General features: G+C 46.7%; 1 protein-coding gene across 2 annotated transcripts; it reads right to left on the bottom strand.

The window, feature by feature from the left end:
• Window positions 1-1,721: 1,721 nt before the first annotated feature.
• On the bottom strand, window positions 1,722-21,876 carry COPS7B (COP9 signalosome subunit 7B). Of its 2 annotated transcripts, XM_068967761.1 has the most exons (7): window positions 21,647-21,876; window positions 19,796-19,973; window positions 16,179-16,254; window positions 13,870-13,958; window positions 11,734-11,936; window positions 9,268-9,373; window positions 1,722-2,939 (listed from the first exon to the last, which is right to left on the bottom strand). In XM_068967761.1, exons 2-7 carry the CDS (start codon window positions 19,955-19,957, stop codon window positions 2,781-2,783), a joined length of 795 nt encoding a protein of 264 aa, XP_068823862.1. In that variant the 5' UTR covers window positions 19,958-19,973; window positions 21,647-21,876; the 3' UTR covers window positions 1,722-2,780. The 2 variants fall into 2 exon arrangements, with proteins under 2 accessions (XP_068823862.1, XP_068823861.1); XM_068967760.1 differs by lacking the exons at window positions 13,870-13,958; window positions 16,179-16,254 and having other exon boundaries at window positions 21,647-21,754.
• Window positions 21,877-23,434: the final 1,558 nt, after the last annotated feature.

The raw sequence follows: 23,434 nt of genomic DNA, 5'->3' as shown, positions 1-23,434 counted from the left end.
TCTTTGATGACCACCCTTTCCCATTACTCTCAAGTTTGGAGACGGAAATGCTATCAGTGGTGGTCATCTGATCTGGGGGACTCTGACCGCCTCCCTCATGTTATCCAAGAAGAAACATAATGCCTCTCATCCGGACAGAAAGTAAAGACGACCAACGAGGCCTCGAGGAAGTGGACGGGTTAGGGGTCAAAGACGGGCGCTACTACCAAGCTAACTGCTTCATACTGCAGTGTCTCCTTCCCGAACTCAGAGGGTTCCCTGCCGCTGAGGACACCTCTTCTGAACATTCATTGTGTTGATATGGAAAATACTCATGCAGATTTTAGACCGAAGCCTGCCTAACATAGCAGGCCAGGCGGGAAACTGCAGAGCTCGGAGGGCAGGCCTCCTAGAGCCCAGCAGAGCCAAGAACCTCCAGCTGTTCCCACGATGCCTGGTGCCCCACGCCACCTTCTGCTTCCTTACCAAGTGGCTGGCTGGGTCTGGGGGGGGTAGGGGGACAGGCTGTGATGCGCTGGGCGTCAGTTAAGAGTGAGAGGGGCCCACAGAGGAATAAGCAAGTAGAAGGGTACTGAGGGTGTTTGGGGACCAGCTAGAGAAGACAGCTGGGCACTCAAGTCCAGAGATCCAGGAGTCTTCGTTTCACCCCTGAACACCAGGGGTCTCTGAATCTCTGAGCTTCCATTTTCTCACATGTAAAGTGAGGATGGCTCTAACAATACTTACCTTACCAATCTCAGGAGACTGTTTAGTGGGAGGGACTTACTGTAGATGAAGCCATTCGGTAGGGCTCCTTGTGGGTCTTGTTCTTATGACTGTCACTACTATTTGTAAGGAACAGCAGACCCGTGGAAGGTGAACCTGGAGCCCCTGAGGGCCTGGGGCAGTCAGACAAGTGGGTGCACACTTCCTACAGATGAGTCACGTTTCCTAACCTGCTCCCTGGCAGGAAACATAAGGATCGATGACCACTTGCAAGAACAAGTGACTATTTTGGATCTAGAAGGAATAGGTGGGAAAACCTATAAGGCTGGGAGGTGTTTTTGAAAAATACTATGTTTCCAAAAATATCCCCAAAATGTGTTCCACTAAAAATAACCAAAAAGGATTGGGTGCTGAGATGAGTGTGGGAACCGGCTTCCTCCCCCAGGCCTCCTCTGAGACCTTAACAATGAACTTCCAGTGAGGATATGGGATGCAGGATGTGCCAGATTTATTTAACAACAGAACCCCCTTTCCACAGAGCATCTACCAAAGGGTTTCATGAAACATACTTTGGGAATTAAACCCTCCAGCTGGGCATGTAATATGGGGACATGGATTATAAGAAAGGAAACAAGAACACTTTGTTAACATTCAGTCAATGGCAGGCAGCTGCTGGACATTTTGGAAAAAGGAGAAATCTGTTCTTCACCATGGCACTGACACAGTATCACCTGTTCCCTGAACCCCCTAATTCCAGCCCCTTGAGATCCACCAGCTATGCAACCCCACATTTTACAGTCACATACATTAAATCTACGTTTATTTTTTGTTCTAAAATGTGCTTTTTCTCTCTTTAATATCGGCCCAGGACCTCCACCTCCCCTTAAAAAAAAAAACCAACAAACACCACCACACGCACACATACACACACACCACCCTCCAAGCAGGTGAAAACCCCCGGCGATTAGTCTATAACAAATATTGACACGAGGGGGAAAAAAGGCATGTTGAAATGTATTAGAATCAGAACCTGTACAAAAAAAAAAAAAAAATTAAAATATAACCTGAAACTGTTCAAGTTCAGAAAGGCTACTAGTCAAGTCCTTTTCTCTTGCCAGGAGAATGCCATCATCAGAGGGCTCTGGGGCACCAGCCAGGGAGGGTGGGAAGAAAGAAACAGAAGCAGCAACAAATCCTTCACCGGAGGGGCCGCGACACACCATCCCCACCACAGATGCAGCCGGGAGGAATTAAAGACCTCGGGAGAGTGAATGTTGGCAGACAGCCCCCGTGGGCGGCCGGGGCCTTCACACCAAAGGCCAGTCTGAGTAGTCACAAGGCAGCAGGGAGCGAAGCCACCAGAGAACACCAAGCTGGAAGAGACTTCTGCCACCCAGCAGACCCATGGCAACCCAGCACTGGTGCTCAGATACCAGGGGTAAAGACAGCCCAGTGCTCCCAGCTAATGAGAGATTGGAGCTGGGCATTAAGAGGCTGAAAACCCGCAGGTTTGGTAAACACAGCCCAGCGTCGGCATCCCTCCATGGCCTGATCGGAGCTGCCAACAAGGGGTAAGGCAGGAGAGGGAAAACGAAGCATTTTGATACCTGGCTACTAGAGAGCGCCCACACCTCTGTGGGTACTGTGTACAAGGGGCTGGAGAAGGAATGCGGCCCCCTCACTCAGAGAGCACCCATCCCTGTGGGCCAGTTAAAGCTGCTTCCGGCTTATGAACAGCCTGACAAAATGACACGAAGCAAAAGGAAAACTGGGAGGGAGACAAGCCCTTAGACAGAAACAAGAACCTCCTGGAGGGAAGCTGGGCAGTGTCAGCCCTGTTGGGATGGCATCCGTGGAGCCCCTGAGTCTGAAGGGAGCAACTGGGGACAGGGGCGGTGGGGTGGGGGGAGGGACTTTAACGGTTCTTCTGGAACAGTACCAACGAGGGGGGAGGCGCTGGTGAGGGGACGGGCAGGTCTGGAACTCACGGAAGGTGGAGAGGGGAGGAAGCAGGCCCTCAGTGTCCCCTCCCCACCTGACCCAGGCCTGGTGAGTGCCAGCTGCCCCAGCCGGCCCTAGTGGCGGCTGGAGACCAGACCTTTCACTTTGGACATCTTCTTAGTGGGCTGCCTCTGCTCGGCGTGAGGGGGACATTCTCGTTCGGCCAACTGCTGTTCCATCTCCTGAGCCGAGGAGGACGCGGTAGCTTTGAGGGTCTTCTTAATGTTGGTAACCTGGAGGGAGACAGAGAATTGGCGTGCTCAGCTCGTACGTGCCAGAAACTCACAAGTTGCTCCTGCAACAACCGGGGCCACTCAGCGAAGAAACCAGAGCCCTCTGCAAGAAGACCTGAGATTATCTCCAGAAACCCACACAAGGGGAGAATGAGCAGGGGCTGCTCACAGAAGGCATGTGGAAATGAGTCAAGCAGAAAAGCGGAACGAATGATGCTTTCTTGGTTGAAAACGGGAAACAAGCCAAGTGGTAGTGGACCATTTGGCAAAAAGGTACAACAGAGCAGGTGAAGAAAGCACTGACTGAAGTGGCCATGGAAAAAGAAAGGGTGACACAAGATGCTATACTCAGCTGACCGCTGTTGAGGTATGAAACCGCAGACTATTTTCACAGGAACTCTGGAATACAACTGCACGAGCCTTTATTTCGGCTTCCCTGGTGGCTCCGATGGTAAAGAATCGGCCTGTAATGCAGGAGACCTGGGTTCGACCCCTGGAGAAGGGAATGGCAACCCACTCCAGTATTCTTGCCTGGAGAATTCCATGGACACAGGAGCCTGGTGTGCTGCATTCCATGGGGTCACAAAGAACACGACTGAGCAACTAATACTTTCTTTCTTGAATAAGCAACTAGAAGGTAAACTTCAGCCAACTAAGTGACCAATGACAAAAAATGTAGTCAAAATCAGCAGACCTTTCTTAATGGATATTTAAGCACCTCCTCCTGAACATATCCTATACAGTAACATGGATGTACTGTTCTACGAATGTTCTACCATTTCTTAATTAGTTCCTAGCTTGCTTTTCACTTATGTATGGTGCTTCAATGAACAGCCTCTGCATACTTTTGTGAACACCTGTGGAGCTTTCCAGATCAAAGGGTTTACACATTTTACTTTAGTTAACTACTGCTATACTGCCTTCTGAAACATGACTGTACCAACTTGTCCTACAAACTGTGTGCTCCTATGCCCATATTTATACACGTTTCCCAATGCCAGTTCTAAAGGATCATTCATATCTTTGCCCTTCAGCTAGCTGAGAATAATAACAAAGGGAAGAAAAACAGAAGAGGAAATATCAACTTTTTTCCCCAATCATTAGAAGGAAGGAAGAGGAGAAGGCTGGTGCAGAGAAAAGTGTACACTTGTTGGTAAGAAAGTAAGCAGCTTCGTCTGTTTGGTGGCTTCTGTGTTCTCTGGGAAGAAGCCCTGGTTTCTTACAGAACAAAAAGGGAGCTATCACCGTCAATACTTCTCAACAGTCAGAGTATCAGGAGCTTGAGTAAGAGACAGTCCAAATGCAGAAAGGAAAGCAACATAAAAATTAGGTTCCTGGAGGAGAGCTGTCATCTGCGAAATGGGCCTAGACTAGACTGCAGGTCATTTTGTTTTTGTTGTTCTGAGATGTAGGAACAGCCACGCCTCAAAACTGCTGTCCCCTCAGTCATCTCAATGACATTTCTAAGAGGACCATCAACAGAGGGCTGTGAACGGGGACAGTGGACACAGAGGGCCACCGAATCCAAGGCTGGGTGCATCCAGTGTCTGCCAGGCCAAGACTTGCCATCTCAGGACCCCAGGCATCCCACGTTCCCACGCTCACCGCTACTCTGTTATCTCCTGTTCAAGAGAGTTACTTGGTGAGGTAGTGAGCGAAGAATTTGAAGCAAGTGGACAGCCTGCTGCTCTTTCTCTTACTTCAAGGCCTATTTTGATGGCCGTGGAGGAGAGATTAAGAAATGTAACTTCTCAGTTATCACTGCTTTATAAAACAACACTCCAAGGCTTGTCCGGTTTGATACGTTCTCTAAGCATTCAAGTGCCTATTTACCTCTTCAGTTTCTTATAGAAACTATCTCCCAATAAGCTGATATTTGGGGTGGTTAGTGACACTGGCATGCCACATGAAGAAATGAGACCTACCTCAAAGACAAATCTGGCTTGTTTTCCATTTCTGACACACCACTCAAGACCTTGTACCATCCTTCCCTTCACAACACATGCCCTCCATTCGAGCCACGCCAAGTCCCCGACCGCACACGCGGGAGCAGTCATTTCCCTCTGCCTAGCTGCCTGTCCTGCACACCCTGTCATTCCAGCCTGGGCAGGCCTCCTCCTTCACTAGCCCCCTCCGACCCCACCTCTTCCACAAACTCACCCTGACTACTCACCCACGCTGACCTGTCTCCCCTCAATTACACTGCCTGGCAGCGCCTCTCACTGTGAGATGGTGGCCTCCTACATGCTGTGTCCCCTCTGTGTTTCAGGGGTTCCAATCTGGCTTCCTGTAGTTACGACTACATGCTGACAAAGCTGAGCCCTCCACAGTTGGGTAAACACGACCCAGGTGAAAAGAGGGCTTCCTGAAGAAATGAGGCCCTTTATCCTCACAAGGCCTCTCAGCTGGATGGGGTGGGGGTGGGGTCATGACATGGCTCACAATGGGTCGTTATGCATATACCGTGCTCAATCAGTTTGACTGTTGGCATTTAAACACATGGAACTTACAAAGGAGACTGCTGAGCCAGTTACAGACTCTCAGAGTTGAAAGGGAGAGTCAACCAGCTTTCTATAACTCCCCAGGTCTAACCATAGACACCTCCTTCTAGAACCCAAGAGTGGCCACTCAGGCAGGTCCGTCAGTTAAGTCTGTCTCAGCTCCATGGAACAATCCTGAGAAGTCTAACTCTGCCTTCACAGAGGCACCCTTGAAACAATGACTGATATCCTGCAGGCTGAGCTTCTTTGGCCTCAGTGTCGTGCTGCCTTCTAATTTTCTTCCTTGAGCAGTCTGGCTTGCAGGCCAGCGCCATCCCATTACCCCAGATGACCTAGAGTTCGGCAGGTCCCTCAGATTATGAGCGCCTGCTAACACAATCACAGCCTAGTTCTACTAGAGACTTTAGATATTCAGGTAAAAGGAGAATCGAGACAGCTCTCGGGCAGGAAAACACCTTTGAGCTGTGGGGCTGAGCAAAGGCAGACAACAGCAGCAGAGCACACAGTAGGGAAAGGGCCACAGGGAAAAGGAGACCAGGGAGACGGCAAGAAGTCTCCCAGGAGGCACGGGGAAGCACACGCCAACAGCCCACGGGCTCAAGGTCTGTCACTAACTCAGCTTCTGGGAGATTCTCCATATTGAAAAAGAAGAGTGTACTTTGTCCAGTTATGCTGTATTACCTACCGGACTGGAAAATGGCCTATTTTGTAAATGCAGCAAGAGCTATACGTTGACATTCCACAGAACATCAGACTTATAAGCACATTCAAATAGGAAGAAGAATACATTCCAAAATCAAATATAAGTGATGAGGTACTTTGTGGAGGTGATCATTACCTCCCTCCAGAGCATTTGCTTGGAGATGACAAACAGTTCGTGACGTCACTGCTCTATCTCCTGCAGGTATGCTGGCATTGTGACTAATTAGTGTTATTTCTGTGAAAGACTAAAAGGAGAGATTATTCTTAGGCAGTTTGTATGGGGCTGACTTCATTACGAGGGAAGGCTCTTAAAGCTAATAGCCACCAGAAGTTTGCTGTTATAAGATTTGAGGGGAAAAAAAACGAAGGTTTCCCCTCTGAGAACACCAATCTAACTTAAAAATAAACACAGATCGACTTAGCTGAGAAGAGGACTAAACAAGCTAAGAGCAACAGAAGCAACAGAAGCATAGGTACAAGCAGAATAGAACAGAATTACAACTTGGTGGTAGATCTGTTTCCAAGTCAACAAACACTCAGGGAGCACCTTCCCTCTTGTGCCTTCAGCCAGGGCACAATCAGCACCCTGCAGGTAGTAGCCAGGCCAGGCGTTTAGAAAAACTGACTAGGCTCTGGGCTTTAGCCACGCTCCCACTCTTCTCATAGTTGTCTGTTCTAGATTTCCTAGAAGAGTATCAAATTAGTGAAAAGTCAAAGTGTTAGTTGCTCAGTCGTGTCCAACTCTTTGCAACCCCATGGACTGTGGCCCGCCAGGCTCCTCTGTCCATGGGATATTTCCCAGGCAAGAATACTGGGGTGGGCATCCATGCCCTTTTCCAGGGTATCTTCCCAGCCCAGGGATTAAACCCAGGTCTCCTGCATTATAGGCAGATTCTTCACTGTCTGAGCCACCAGGAAAGACCAAATTAGAAGGCTGCTTTAATTGGTAGTAGAGGTAACCTTGGTTGTTGTCGCTGTTCAATTGCTAAGTTGTGTCCAATTCTTTGTGACCCCATGGACTGCAGCACATCAGGCTTCCCTGTCCTTTAGTTGGCCCAAATTTCTTTCTCTTGCACTTAAGCAAGCCCTTACTGCCACCTGGTGGCAGCATCAGGCCCTGCCAGCTGGAGCAGCTGTGTTTTCCAGCAGCGGACTGCTGACGGCAAGTCCACGCGTGCTGGCTCTCTCGTTTAATAACCGTACTTTAAGAAGTCCACACTGTTGTCTAAGTACTGGTCGGGCTTCCACATTAGGCAGTCAGTGCCTTCTTTCATCAGATGCCATTTATTATGGAAATAAACTGGAGCCATTCAAAGTTCTACAACTAGTATCATTCATTTTGGCAAACCACCACAATCAAGCCCACCACCTGCCACACAATTGGCAGCAGTCCAATCACCCTGGTTCGCTTCTTGACTCAGGAAGATCCCGTGGAGAAGGGATAGGCTACCCACTCCAGTATTCTTGGGCTTCCCTTGTGGCTCAGCTGGTAAAGAATCGCCTGCAATGCAGGAGACCTGGGTTCAATCCCTGGGTTGGCAAGATGCCCTGGAAAAGGGAAAGGCTACCAACTCCAGTATTCTAGCCTGGAGAATTCCATGGCCTGTACAGTCCACAGAGTCACAAAGAGTCGGACACAATTCAGTGACTTTCACTTCACTTCAACCACACTGGGGCAGCCAGCAGTGATCAGGCTCCTCCTGGGCAACCAACCAGGTTAAAGAGCATTTCAGGTGATCCCGGGTCAGGTGGGCATTTTGCCTCTAAATCTCCTATTTCCTAGGTCTGATTTATAGGGAAGAGTCAGTGAAGAGGAGAGAGAGAGGTCGGTGAAGAGGAGAGAGGTTAGCCTTTCCTACTTCACTCAGACATCCATCCCAGGTCAGAGAAAAAACTACAATCTTCAACAGGGGATCACAGAGCTCATTAGGGAAACTGCAGGCTTATTTTCCTAATTGTATCTGTCTTTGACTAATGCTAAACTAAATATAGATCACACTTCTCCTGCAAGAAGTAGGGTTAAAAATTTACAACAGGTGGAACATTCCCAGAGTAGGTGTGCCTGTGTAGTATACACGAGTGTTTGTGCACATAAAATAAATTCTCTCTAGTTTGTGAAAAGCAGACTTCGGCAGTTCTCTGATACTTACAGGGTGTGCCTGAAATATATAACAATCATTTGAGCACTTATTATGCATAAGGCACGGGACAAAGAGCTGGTCTTACAAAGATCAGGTTTTAATTTAAATAAGATACAGGTTTTATTTTCAAGAAATACATACAAGAGTAGGGGAAATCTTCAAATTTCACAAATCCCCCTTTGAAAGACATGACCACCTATTTCTTATGTTCCTTACCTCTAACTCTGGGTTCCAGTCTGCCATACTCTAGGACACCTGACTTTTAAAATTCATTAAATATCATTAATGCCTCAAGCTCCACCATACCAGAAAAGAACTTTCAGTGCTAAAATTTTGATCTTCAGAGCTCCAAACAAATTGGGAGATGACTCCCACGGGTGTCCAGGCTACAGGCTCACAAACGCCCATTCAGATGCAGGGCTGGAGCCTGCGTCTCCCAGAGGATGAAACTGTCCTGAATAACCAGGTGTCTAATACCACAATCACACACTTTTACCTTCACTTGTGTTCCATCCATTGAATTTTTTCCCTTTCTTTCTTGTTCAGGATAAAACATATGATGCATTTTCAAAGGTTATGACAAACACACACAGATTAGAGAATAAAATGAACACGGCGTAACCACCACACAGCGGAGGAGCACAGCATTAGGCCTGGATGCCAGGTGCCTCCCCCCAGCCTAGTAACCATCAACTCTCCACCCACCCTGAAGGCCATCCCCAAACTCGTTTCTTGTGTTGTGCAGCTGCAAAGTGTGTGTGAGCTAAGGAATTACAACATGCTGGTCTCCAAGCCCACTCACCCTCTGGCGACCGGGAATCAGAAAGGAGACGGAGAGCACCAAGCCCAGGGATGGGTCACACTGTCCTCTACACAAGCACCTTGCCCAAGGCCCACTTGTGAGCACTTCATCTATGCCAAGATTCAGGAGACAAGGAACAAACAGGGATACCTGGGAGTGGGGACAGACAGTCCCTGCCTTACCTCGGCCTCTACCTGCTGCTGAGTTCGGCTGTGGTTCTCCTTGTACTGGTTGGCTCTCAGAACTTGCTGCTCGATGCCCAGCAGGACTGCCTCGCAGCCATCACACCTACACAGAAGAGAACCAGCCCCGAGCTGCAGAGAAGCCTGGGAGTCCACCAGTCTCCCAAATCTCCCTCCCCAGCTCCATAGACACTTGCTGGAACATTCCATCTGCAGGGGCTCTTGCCCCTTCACTCCTGCCATAAGACAGGTTGTTACTAAATACATAAGACAGGGCATATGGAAACAAACACAGAGGACATGGAGCGATTTCCCAAGAGTTTATTTTTGACCATGGCATGCAGAATGCAGGATCTTAGTTCCCTAACCAGGGATAAAACCCACGCCCCAAGCAGTGGGAGCACGGAGTCTTAACCACAGGACCACCAAGGAAGTCCCTGGGGTGGTTTCTTAGAATACAGCTTCAATTTCCAACCTCTGTGTCCCACAAGAAAGTGACACAGACCATGCAATTAAAGGAATTAGGAGAGACTGCACAGGTGGCAATGACTGATCAGTTTTCTCAACAGAAAAAATTATTTTCTAAAAGCATTCTATTTTGAAGATTGCCCTTTTTCTTAGAAGTGTGTTACTTCCTGGTTGCCACCCACCTCCTCATTATTTCATTTTCCACACTTTTTATTTTGCAAATTTTTAAATATAAAAAAAAAAGTTGAAGCTATAGTACAGTAAATACCCACCTCCCCTCCACTTCAGAGTCAGCAGTTGTGAACATTCTGCCGTACCTGTGATATCACTCTATGTACCAGCTTTGTTTCAAATCTAACTCCAATGCCTAAAAACAAGGGGTAAGAATTCGTGGCACCCTGGGAGCTAGGAGAGCCCTGAGTGCAAATACGCTGACGCCAGATGTTGGAGGTGAAAACTGTGTTGGTCATCTCAAAGACAGAAACAGACAGCCAACTTCAGCAGGACTAGACACCGAAAGCTTCTCTTCCAGACCATGTTCACGTTAGGAGTATTTTGTAAGTTTCTTTCCCATCTATTCTGACTTAACAGTTTTACATTCTTTTGAAAGCTCCTGTTTGTGTCACATGTTGTAAAGGGAAGATGTATAGAGTCACACCTAGGACAGAACCCGGGGTAAAGCGTGGGCAGCAACAGCCCGGGGGTCTGACAGGAGCTGCAGCGAGGGAAGCTCAGAGGGCTTTGGACCTCTAGAAGGTCAAAGCTGGGCCGTACCTCCCTGGATATACACCTCCTGCGGCTAAGCCGGGAGAAGGAAATGGCAACCCACTCCAGTGTTCTTGCCTGGAGAATCCCAGGGACGGCGGAGCCTGGTGGGCTGCCATCTATGGGGTAGCACAGAGTCGGACATGACTGAAGCGACTTAGCAGCAGCAGCAGCAGCAGCAGCAGGAGCAGCAGCAGCTAAGCCGGAGAGTCAGTCTGAGAGTCAGTCTGCTTAAAGACAATTTTCACCCCCACCCCTTGCACAAAGCTGACCTGCCCTGCTTCATGATCTCAAACATGCCATGAGCCCACCTGCAACTGTACTCTCCTCACCTCCAACTATACTCTCATCCTGGCCCTCCTTCACAACTTGGTTTTTAATAACTATAACAAATTCTTGTAGAATGGGAATGTGCAACAGCTCTCACAAGCATCCAATTCCATTAAAATAGCATATGTGCAAATATCCCACTCCTTTTTATATACCAGAATATGGTTATCAAATATTCTATACCTGAGTCTATGTCCCAATTCAGAATAACCCATTCCTTGTCTTCAATATCCCTCACGGTGTTTTACAAACGCTAGCCCAATGTTACTGATGCTGAATATGGTTCTCTTATCCACAAAGTCTTACTGACACAAATTCCCTAGCTTGGTCAAAGGCTGAGGGTGAGTCTGCAAAGCAATAGGATCAGTGTCAGGCTTAAGAGACTCCACCTGCCAACCCTGGGCACTTCACAGCCTGCTGCTAAATAGCCCCCATTTGCACAGGACAAGAACAATTTTACAACTATGACATTAGGCAGCCTGAAGTGATTCTTGCTGTCACAAAGCTATAGTCACAAATGCAGCTCACACCCTGCTTGCTGTCCTAAGGTCCCAGCACCCAGGCAGCCCCCGCTGATACCTGAAGACCACATTTCCCCAAAGAGAAGCACAAAGGCCAGGCTAGATATGCCCTTCCTAAAGGCGGGTGGCAGGGGGCAGTTGGCTTCCCTGGTGGCTCGGTGGTCAAGAATCCGCCTACAGTGCAGGAGATGTGGGTTCAATCCCTGGGTCGGGAAAATCCCCTGGAGAAGGAAATGGCGACCCACTCTAGGATTCTCATCTGGGAAATCCCATGGACAGAGGAGCCTGGCAGGCTGCAGCTCTTGGGGTCACAAAAGAGTCAGACACAACTTAGCGACTAAACAACAACAAAGATGGGGGCGCCTCCTTCTCTGAGCCTCACCATTCATGCAAGGTCTTGACAATATTATTGATATCTTTCTTTCGGATGTCACGGCCAATGCAGAAATCCACTTCCAGCAGCTGGTTTCGCTGGTCCAGCTTGCCCTGGATGATGTCAGTGTAGACCGCCTCAATGATGAGGTCCTCCAGTTCCCGGAGGTTCCGCATCTCCAGGTCCCTCAGCAGCACGGAGTAAGGGATACACTGTAGAGAAGGTGTGCGTCATACTTACAAAACCACTGGTAAACATTCAAGAAAATTCCAGTTATTACCCAGATAGCCAACGTCTGCCTCAGGACTTTGGGAAGTGCGGTCCAGTGGTAATTAGTAACATTTACAGTGCGGTGAGATCTGGGCTTCCCTGGTGGCTCAGCTGGTAAAGAATCTGCCTGCAATGCAGGAGAGCTGGGTTCCAATCCTGGGTTGGGAAGATCCCCTAAAGAGGGGAAAGGCTACCCACTCCAGTAATTCTGGTCTAGAGAATTCCACGGACTACACAATCCATGGGGTCACAAAGAGTCGGACACGACTGAGCGACTTTCACTCATGGCAACAAGAGATGGATAAAAGAGCTGTGAGACCAGTGGGATCCAAACCAGACCCACAGTATCTTAGGAATGCATTCTCCTCCATCCTCTGCCTAGTGGACGTTGCTCACTTTTCAGCTGAGAAGAGAAAAATACTCAGTATCTGGCACTGTGCTGCCTTCTGGAAGCTTGCAGAATTTGTGTAACATGCTAGGTCATCAAAAAACTCCCAACAATCTCAGACACCAGAGAGACAAACTGGCTGCTTGCCCAGCAGAGCACAAATTTTAAAAACTTAGAGGCTAACACACCCACCTACAAGTGGCCACTGGGTACTGCCAGCTCAAAGGTCATCCTGAAATTTACATTTGCTTTCTTAGTCTCTTACCCAACAAAGTCAACTCCCCAATAGTAGTCCTGTAATGGGCTGTACCAAAATTCTGCATAACTCCAAGGAAACTGGATATTTAAATACCCAGTTTTCTGCAATTCCTCTGACACATCACTATTCGCTTGAAAATTAACAGAGCAATCAAATCTGCAGAAACAGACAGAAGGAAGATGTATGCAGAGAATATGACAAACCTATCTGAGGGGTGTTCTATGACTAAAGGTCTGAAATCCAGAGTTGGTACATGGGCTTACAATGAGAGGTTGCAAAAACGAGGTAAAGAGTCACTACTACTCTTTGCTATACTTGAGAAGTCCATGATCAGGACAAAAGAAAAAAAAAAAGAGTTCAGGTCCTCATTCCCTAACAAAACAGGCCTCCCACCTGTAATGCCCAGCTGAGAATCAGAAATCTGTGATTAGACCAGATAAAATAATATTAATAAGTGAAAACAACAATCCAAGAACAAATATACATCTTTCTGGCTCAATCACAGAGGGAAAATACAAAGAGCAAGCTTTTTCAAAGGCACAGCTTCACGAAAACTGAAGAAATTTAGGTTAGGATTGAGCAGAGAACCAAAAACCAACTATAAATTGACTGAACCTGGATCTTCTTTGTTAATGGCTATGAGCAGATGGTTGCATGTCATCTAAACTGAGTGGAGCAAAGAACTCAGAGATATAGTGGAGTGGTATTTTACAGGAGGTTAGGGTCAGAAGTTAGCATAGGGAAAAAGTTCCAGTTAGTATATTCAACCTTGAAAATCCCCAGAGGAAGGCAGCCTATTAAAAAATCGACCTCTCAGTAAGTCCAACATACAAGTTATTCCTCCAGCACGGGAACAGTTCACTGTGTATTGAGCAACAGCTGAAGTGGCTAACTTGCCTTGAGATGCCTTGCTGTTTGAAAAATCTGTATCTTGAAACAGCAGTCTCCTTTAAGCATGGCAAATGCTCGAGCACGTGGGGTACCACGGCATGCCAGAACTGAGACCTGCTGATTCACATCACTCCTGGGCATACTCTTCCTAAACAGAATCGTGAGTAATTATCTACACTATTTTAACTGCTATCTTATTCTCTTTTGTCCTTTGCCAGGCAAATTTTATGCATTTATGATGCAACTCTGCCGTGTGCAGCTGGGAGTTTCCACACTGATGCCAACGAGATACCTGCCTCGAGGTGAGGAAGAAGACAGGAAAGGGCTGGGGCCGTACCTTCATCCTCGACGCCAAGCTCACGATGGTGAGGTGCTTCAGCTTGTTCTGCTGAGCTGTGCTCAGTTCTGGCAGGCTCTCCTTGTTGGCTGCTCAGTCCCACCCACCACAAAAATCAAGACACAAAACAAAATTAGGATTTCTTCATGGAATAAGCACACAAACTCCCCACATCAAACCTACTACTGAATCACTGTCATGACTCTGCACTTACTCATGAGGCAAATGTTCCATCAGCGCCTCCTGTCTTCACTCAAAGACCATGTGCTTCCAAAGAAGAAAAAAACTGAATGTCTACACCTAAGCTGGGTCTCCTAAGAAGCCAGGCATGACTGCACAAAATGATATGAAAATTATCTTAATGGAATACTATTTTCAATGTCTTCCCAGAGTACCTGTTATGTGCAATGCACTATCTTAAGTGATTCAAGGGGAATAAGATGGGCCTTATTGGGGCTGCTGCACCCCACAACTCCAGGAGCACCAACCACCACCCAGAGCTGGGCAACTCAATGGCCCTGGACTTGTCCTTAGTTGTCACCTGACGTTTCAACAGCTACAAATGCAAGACAACTACCAGAAGAAAGGTACAAGTTACCAGAAGACGACAAGAGGGTGAGAAGAACAAAGGGAAAAAGAGAGCACACAAGTGAGTGCAATCAGACTGGGGAGATAGAAAAACAGAAAAAAAGGTGGAGCTTCAGATGACTGTGGAAGGACGGGCACAATGTGAGCAACAGTAATAATGAAAACAACAGCGATGACAGCAGCCAAGGGAACAGACGGCAAGTTGTACTTAGTGCAAGTGTACACACAGATACACACGTACACACACACAACCAGGGAGTCCTCACAACCACCCCACAAATCAGATTCCTAATGTCTTTGGTTCCTTACCCATAATTCTAGATTCCAATTGGTGAATCCAAACTGCCTTTTTTCCCCTTTGAGCACCCTGCTGAAATTCACGTGGTACCAATTCCTGACCTAAACTGAATTAGGCTTTTTAATCCCATTTGTTGTGAATAGTCATTTGTTTTGCTGCAAAACTTGAATGCGTTTGATTACCGGTTTTGCCCACATCTCTCAAGGGTGTTACATAAAAAAGTATATGCATCATACTTTTAATATCATATAACCTTTTTAGAATCCCTGAAATTCTAAATGATGAAACATCCAGCCCAAGAAGTGCAGATACAGGACTGTGGACCTTTTTATCACTCCCCTTTGACAGATGAGGGGACTGAGGTACAGAAGATCACTTAATTTGCCAAAGGACACACAACTGGTGGAAGTGGAGACAGAGTATAAAAGCCCAGAATCCCGGTTCCAGAGTCTGTAAAATGCTGCTCTTTCGTGAGGATGGAGACAAAGGATTCACTCACTGGAACAAAGTGCAGGTCAGAAAAAACTGTCAAGTGGCAAACTGTCCAGTGCGATGGCAGCACAGAGTTAAGTGGAAGTGACCAAGGGGAAAGAAAGTGCAAGAAAAGAGCAGTCAGGGATACCACAGTGAGGACCTTGAGTCACACCACTAAAATAAATGCCAGGTCTATGTCATACCACTAAAATAAACTAGGAAAGCCAGACAAAAATGGTTTGAGTGGAATGTAAGTTAGTGTTTGGACATGCATGTACTTCATTCCTGACAGTTACAATGACTATGCTGTACAATAACTTACAATGACTCAAATGATCTAGAAGAGAACTGGGTAAGTAGATTATGGAGTATTAGATTATGAAATATTAAAAATGACTATAAAGATGTAAAACATGGATAAACGCCTATGAAATAAGTGAATAAAGCAAGATATAAAACTGCACACATAATCTAATTATACCTATAGAAATCATAAGCACAAGGGAGGAAAAGTCCAGGACCATAAAACGAAAAGTGGTTATGGGTGGTACAACTACAAGTGACTTTTTTCCCTATTTTCCAAACCTTCAATATGGTGATGGTATTTAGATAATATTTAACACTTAAAGACTTTCCAAATGGGTATTCTGACATTTCAAAACACTCCAAGTGCTCTACCAACACCAGTCCTCAAGAATCTCATCTGAAAAAAAACAAGGGCTGTATTTATGGATGAGCATAAACATAGTCCCCTTTAACCCACTGGAAAATAAAAGGAGGGAACCAAAGTCCTCATGGCATGTCACCTACAGAGCACAGTGAGATGAGAAACAGCCAGGTAAGCGCCCACCCCATTATATCCCAGACCTCTGTGACCCTCGGGAAGACAACACATCCAGGCAGAGTAACATAATGAAGAGATGTCTGTGGAGGATCTTAACCAACTCACCTATGTAATCTGGGTATGTTCCATAGGCAAACAGATTCAGCAACTGCAAATAAGCAGCATTTGCTCCCTCTGCAAGCTGAGGAGGGAAAAAAGAAAACAGTTCACAGAGTGAGCTGTCTACCCATCACTGCAGCATTTGAGCAGAGGGCAGGTGATCACGGGCCACAGTTCTGTACTGTTTTATTGCTTGGTCCCTGAGATCCCTCCCAACTCTGATTCTTTGGGAAAAAATAAATAAGGTTATTAAGGGCCCATATTTAAATTATCTCTCTCAGGAATACACACTTCACACTCTACCCAGCTTGCCCAAGGGAACTACTTTTGTCACAGAGATGCGCGTACATGCACACAAAGTAATAAGCACTGGGAGCAAGTGGAATTTTCTCAGCATTCCCCATGATTGAAACAAGGACTGGGGCAGCTTTGTCAACACCCCAGCTTGGTGGGTGCAGGGTAAGTCACTCTTAATCCAAACTGAAAAAAGTACAGGGGTGGCTCCAAGTTTCAGGACTACAAGTAGACTGTGAATGCTGGAGATTAGCAAAGCCTAAGATTTGATAGCACAGCACAGCCCCAAACAAAACTGTCCATTAAAATTACCTACTCCTCGCTAATACTAACGGCAAAGAGCCACCTGTGGAAGAAAAAGAAAAGTGGTCCTGCTCTGCTGAGAGCTGCTCTACTCTGCTCTGCTCTGCTGTCAATCACCATAACTATGTGCTTTCCCTACTCGCAAATATGACCTGTTACTCTCCCAATTTACCAAACTCAGGAAAGTCTAAACAGGAACCAAGTGGCATTCTGTAGAATAATAATACCACTCAACTTTAAAAGGTTCCAAAAACTACATCTGTAATTTCTGACCACTGAAAGGCAACTAGCTTATTCCCAGCTCACAAATGGAAAGAAAATCAACTGTGGGAAGATAAAGGTGCTCTGCTGAACACGCCAATGAGAACTCTGGCATCCTAATACCCTGGCCTACCTTCTCAGATTATCAAGAATCTCCCGAGGTCCTGAATCAGAAGTGGATGAGACCATCAAATCTAGTCCCCACTTTTCAGACAGACAATTTCAAAACTAGCCATAAAAGACTATTTTCTCTAGGGCAGACACTCCAAAATTTCGCCCACTGGCCCAAATCAGTAACATTTTTCTGACTTTAATTTGCATCCATCTCCTCTTACCCAAACTTCCATAAAAAACAACTACTTGTTTATATTCATTCAGGCTTTTCACAAACCTGAAGAAACAAATTACTCCTGGCCATCTCTTCTTTTGAAAGATGATGACCTATCAAGCCACAAAAAGGCACGGCGGAAATTTAAATGCAGTATTACTAAGTGAAAGAAGCCAATCTGAAAAGGCTACATATGTATGTTTCCAACTATATGACATTCTGGGAGAAGTAACATCAGTGGTTGTCAGGGACTAGAGGGGAGGAGGAGAATCTTGGGGGCAGTGAAACGCTCTCCCTGATACTGTAATGGTGGATACATGCCATCAAACGCTTCTCTAAATCCATAAGGGCTTCCCACGTGGTGCCGTGGTAAGGAATCCACCTGCCAATGGAGGGGACACAAGAGACATGGGTTCAATCCCTGGGTCAGAAAGATCCCCTGGAGGAGGGCACGACAACCCACTCCAGTATTCTTGCCTGGGAAATCCCACGGACAGAGAAGCCTGATGAGCTGTGTAGTCCATAGGGTCTCAAAAGAGTCAGACACAACTGAGCACACACACACACACACACACACACACAGACCCCACAGACTGTACAACACCAAGTGTGAACCCTAACAGAAACTCTGGTCTCCAGGTGACAGTCATGCATCAGTGACATTCCACACTGGTGGGGGACACTGGTAACCGGGCAGGCCATGCATGCATGAGAGCAAGGGATACATTAGAACTCTCTGTACCTCCCTCTCAACTTTGCTGTGAATCTAAACTGATCTCAAACAATTAAGTCTTAAAAAAAAAAAAAAACTCAAATTTTCTTAAATTTTCCTCACAGGATTCCTTTTCTATCTCTGGTAATTAAATTTTTACTGAAAGTCTATGGTGTGTCAGAGTACATAAGAAGCTCTAAGAAAACAACAGGGAGCAGAATAGACCTTACCCTCACAGAGCTTACAGTCCAGCAAGCCAGTCTGATGTTAAATAAAAATTTACAAAAAAAAAAAAGTGGGTCTTTCTGTTTTCAACTGTTACAGGGACAGGAACTGATGCCACACCCATACATCTGCACAGGATGATCCAGGGGAACTGCTCGAGCTTCTTAATCAAGAGGAATGAGCACATGTACAACAGCAAGTTCAGTAACCGGAAGACCCAACTCCTTTTGCTACAACGGGCTGACTCACAGCAGGGCTATAAGCGTGAAGCCAGCAGCCAATGGCAAAGGCATTTGTCTTGCTGTCATGAACTGAAGAACTAGCCAGTAAAGGTCAGTCACCCGATTTACATGGACCATCATCGACAAGAAAGCCCGGGCAACTCTAAGTAGCATCATGCACCTGATCCTCAAGAACAAGGACCACCAAGACCTGCACATGGCAGCCTTCAGCAGAGCAGGAGTAACACTGGGCAACCAGGAAGAAGTTCTGACGCTGTAGAGGAAGCCAGCCTTCCATACCAAGAGCTCCTGGTGTAATAAAGTATGTAATACAATAAGGTATGTAATAAAGTATGTAATAAAGATGTCACCAGACTTTTAAATCAATCAACATAAGAGCATCAATCAATAAATATGAAAATATCCTAGGTGGAAAGCAGAGGTGGAAAAGTATGGGATCCTTTACAGCTCTGTTCCACCTGATTATTCTCATTTTTAAGATACAACAACCAAAGGTGATACCCAAGGTTTTAATAACCACTACCAAACAAGCAAACAAAGCAAAAAGAACTACTTCCCAGCTTTTCATGTCACATTGTTTTTACACATCTTTAGCACTCAACTGCCCTTTTCACAGAAATAATATATTCTTTATCCATGCCCATCTCATGCTCAATAACAAATACTTCCTGCTAGTATGTGCCTGACCAATCTTCAATGTCCATATTTATACCAGAGGCTTTTTGTCCCTACGAATGACTGAAACTACCAGTAACATCATTCATGCTGATACTATACTTTTCTAATTTATCAGGTTCAACTGGATTTTTCCCCTATCTTTCAAATTACTACCACTTCCCTGGTGACTCAGAGAGTAAAGAATCTGCCTGCAGTGCAGGAGACCAGGGTTCGATCCCTGGGTCAGGAAGATCCGTTGGCAAAGGGAATGCCACTCTAGTATTCTTGCCTGGAGAGTTCCATGGAAAGAGGAGCCTAGCAGGCTACAGTCCATGGGGTCACAAAAAGTTGGACATGACTGAGCAACTAACGCTACTACTAATCTCAATTTACTCCAAATTCAGATGAAAATACTGACCAGAAGGAACCCAGAATTTCATCCCCATTCACTTCCCCTGGCTCACCAATTCCCATCCCTCACTCAAAAATAGCACCTCACAGGTCCACAATGCTTCAGCACCAATAATCCCTGGAAGCCTGGAGAATCTCGGGAAGGTTTAAAACAAAGAAGACAGAGAAATTGTCTGAAAATTGCCCTTACCTCCTGCACGTTGGCCAGCTCCAGCAGTTCTCCGAAGACATATACTCCAGGAGCCTCCAAAACTTGGCTTATGAGAGCAGTGAGGGCTGAACCACTGGTACCTTTGGCTAGTAAGATAAACTGTTCCAGGAGGTTACTTGAGGGCTTCTGTTCACCTGCCATTCTCTGGCCTTGAGATCTGTCCAAAAGAAAGCATTTCAGTCATTCTTCCTCCTCCTCTGCAAAATCTATGCTTATTTCATGCCCGATCAGACATCAGAATAGTTTTGTAGTATTCAAAACGAAAAAACAGCTCCTGAGTCCAGATCTCACTTTGTGACATGGTAGGGTCTAACCTGGAGTTACAGGGATTTGGTTCTTTTTCTGAGGTTTGAAACATTTAATAAAAGCCACTTTATTCCATCTGAACCTTCCCCAAAGGCAGCACCTTCGAAGCCCTTAAACCTAACCAGGACCTGAAGAAACACACAGGAGTATCTCAGTAGCTGTCTTATATTCACCTCATTTTTAGACTCTGGTTAAGAAGCAGAGACTCTTGTCAAAACACAGAGGCATCAGATGTAAGCAAAAGCAATCAGTTATAGCTTCCATTGTGTCATTAGAATCCCACCTACAACCAGCTACAGATAAGGAAAAATAAAAGGCAGACAACAAAGATGATGCATTTAATAAAAAATATCACTGACTGAATAGAAAAGGGGAGGGGGAATCAACTTGAAAGATAAAGAGCAACATATTCAAACTAAGAAAATACATGCACACATGCTGTTTAAGTCCATGTGGAAAATCCCTTTATTTGGCCTCCTGCTGGTATGTAACATTTCACCAAATACGACTTCAGAATTTGTAGAACACCTCCAGAAAACAATAAAAAGATTTGAGGAAACAATGAAGATAGCCATCCTGAAGACATTAGGACAGGAGGGTTCCTCGATTGTAAAATCTACTGACAACAAGCTGAGTGTATGTGAACATACACACACTGTATATCTACTCTACAGGAATTACTTCTCTAAGAATGATATATCCTGGGCAGTGTGACAAAATGAAGGAGTAGTAGAGGGAAGAAGAGAACAAACCGAAAAAGGATAGCTTGCTACAACAGAAACTAAGTTTTCCTTTGGAGGCAGGCACCAAGAGCTGCAGTCCTTTCATAGTATTACAGGAACAAGCAAGTCGTTTCACCAGGGTTACTTAGAAGGTCTTGTTGGAAACAGAAAAAAATGAAGTGCTAAATAAAAGGCATAAAGGTTGCTAAGGAAAGGGGAAACTGGAGGGAGAAGAGTAGAGGGTATGAGGGAGATGTCGGGGGAAGGTGATGTGTTCGGAGAGGAAAAAACAAAAACCTCCCTTCCAAGTGGAGATGTGTGAAGACACTGAATGATAGGGGATGGAGAAGGGGTAAAAACATGGACAGAACTTCGGTCCCTCAAAAAAAAATCTCGGCCTAAAAAGCAAACCCCGTGGGGGCAAAGAGATAATAAGGAGGCGCTGATAACCGCTTTCTTCTGGAGTGGGAGGGCCCAAGGAGGCGGCTAGGAACTCAGGGGAGAATTCCCGTCCTGCGGGGGGCGCTATTTTCATGGACCGCAGAGGGGCAAAGCCGCAGCCTTTGCGGGTGGAGAAGCGAGAGCAAGCACAGTGCGGACGCTGAGAGTCGCGGGCTGGGGTGGGCTTTAGGGCGGGCAGCGTGTACCGCGCAGGGCCGCGGGTGCAGGGTGAGGAGCAGAGGGGCGCGCTCCGGGGCGGGGGCGGGGCGGTGTGGCCGCGGGCTTTTCCCACGGCTGGCGCTAGGCCTGACCGCCCAGCCGCGCCTGGCGCGCCGGGCCCCACCCTCTAGCCGGCCCCTACCTGTCCTCGGCCGCCTCTCTGTCGTCTCGGTCGCTGGCTTGGCCTCCCGGCGCCTGCCCGCAGGTTGTCAAGCGTCCATGATCTGCCCGGCGTCCGACGCTTTTCTGCCTCCGCCGACCCGTTGCCCTTGCGGCTCCCCCGGAAGCCTCCCTCCGCTGCACTCGAGTTCCGCCCACACTCGGTTCCCCTGCCGCGTTCGCAGCCTCGGAGCTCCAGAGAGGCCTCCACCAGAGAAAGGGGGTCCGAGCCGGCTGGGGTGGGGGTCCTGAGGAGAGTAATGCAGCCTAGGCAGGACTAGGGGCCCAAACCATCGCCATCTGCAGCTTTGGGCCGTAAATCCATTCTCCCTGCCTAACTGTGGCTACCCATTGGGTACAGAGCATCTTTGCATATGCTGGTGCCGAATGCTGTACACCGTCTGGTTGAATTCTTAAAACAACTCCAGGCCTGTAATATTATTCCCATTTTTTAAGATCCAAAAGCCAGTGTGTCGAAGTCTGCTTTGAAACCCAGGCTCTCTGAAGCCAAAGACCATGTTCTTCGCCTCTATTCAGAAAATGTTTAAAAATAAGTAAAAGACGGGTTGAACCAACCATGATTCTGTGACCAAAATGATATTTGTGGCGTTGCATCTGGTATTTACCAACTCCCCTGGAAGATGGCTAGGAATGCCACCCAACTGAACACCTAAGCTGGCTCCTTTAACATGTACACCAGACTAAGGTCTTGAAAATGAAAAGAAAGGGGAAAAAAAGGGCCCTATTTACCTTTCGTGAATTCAAGTGCAAAAATCAGACAGCGGCAAAGGTGCGGAGCACCACCACATTCATTTTGAAAATTTCTTTGGCGCCTATTATGTTCTAGAAGGTTCTATGAAGATAAAGTTCTTGCCCTCAAAAAGCTTCAATCTGTTAAGTGCTATGAGAGAGAGAGATGACACTTTGGAAGCACAGAAGAGAATGCGCTGGGGAAGAGAAAGTGGGCATCTTATGGGCAAGAGCTGAGAAGAAAAGAGGTCTGCACTATGTAGCGTACACTGATGCAAAAAAGAAACCCAGAGTGACTGGAGCCCAGGGATCATGGGTGAGAGATGGAGGCTGCAGAGCTGGTATCAGGTCATCTTGTGTTCTTGGAAACCACATACAAGACACTATACCCATAAAAACCTAAATACAGCAAAGTTCCTACCTGGGAGAGTTCATGGTTCTGGGGGAGACAGGCCTGTCTGGCCAGGACAGATGGTGCCACAGTTATCCCAGGAGTCCAGCCAAGGCTCTCCTGACTGTGCCCTGGGGAGAGGTGATTCAAGGCAGGCTTCTAGAGCAGATGAGGCTTGAGTTGAGCCTGGAAGAATGAGCAAGCAAATCAGAAAGAGGACAAGCCATGTGAAAGAGTTTTTCTTTTATCTTAGAGGCACTGGGGAGTTGTTGAGGGTTTTTAAGCTGTGGAGAGGTCTGAATAATTGCCATTTTGGACACTAGCTGCTATAGGAATGGACTGGATATGGAGAAAACTAGCAGCAGCAGCAGCAGCAGCAGAGGCTGGGAAACCCTTGAGGTGACTGATGGATTCCCATTAAGAGATGTGAGATCTTGAACAAAGGTGGCAGCAGTTGGGCTTGAAATAGAAAGGTCCTTGTTGGAGATGTTTAGACCATAGAATCTATCAGACCTGGCAACCAGTTGAATGCAGGGATAGGGAAGGAAGATATCACCCAGGATTCTGGCTGAGGAGGCCAGAGCTGTCTGGAAGTGGTGGTAAGTGAACAGGGCTGAGGAGGAGAAGGGA

Source organism: Capricornis sumatraensis, chromosome 3 (genome assembly GCF_032405125.1).
Source record: "Capricornis sumatraensis isolate serow.1 chromosome 3, serow.2, whole genome shotgun sequence".
Taxonomy (NCBI): domain Eukaryota; kingdom Metazoa; phylum Chordata; class Mammalia; order Artiodactyla; family Bovidae; genus Capricornis; species Capricornis sumatraensis.
The sequence above is the reverse complement of the archived record's forward strand: the minus strand, read 5'-3'. Positions and strand labels throughout refer to the sequence as shown.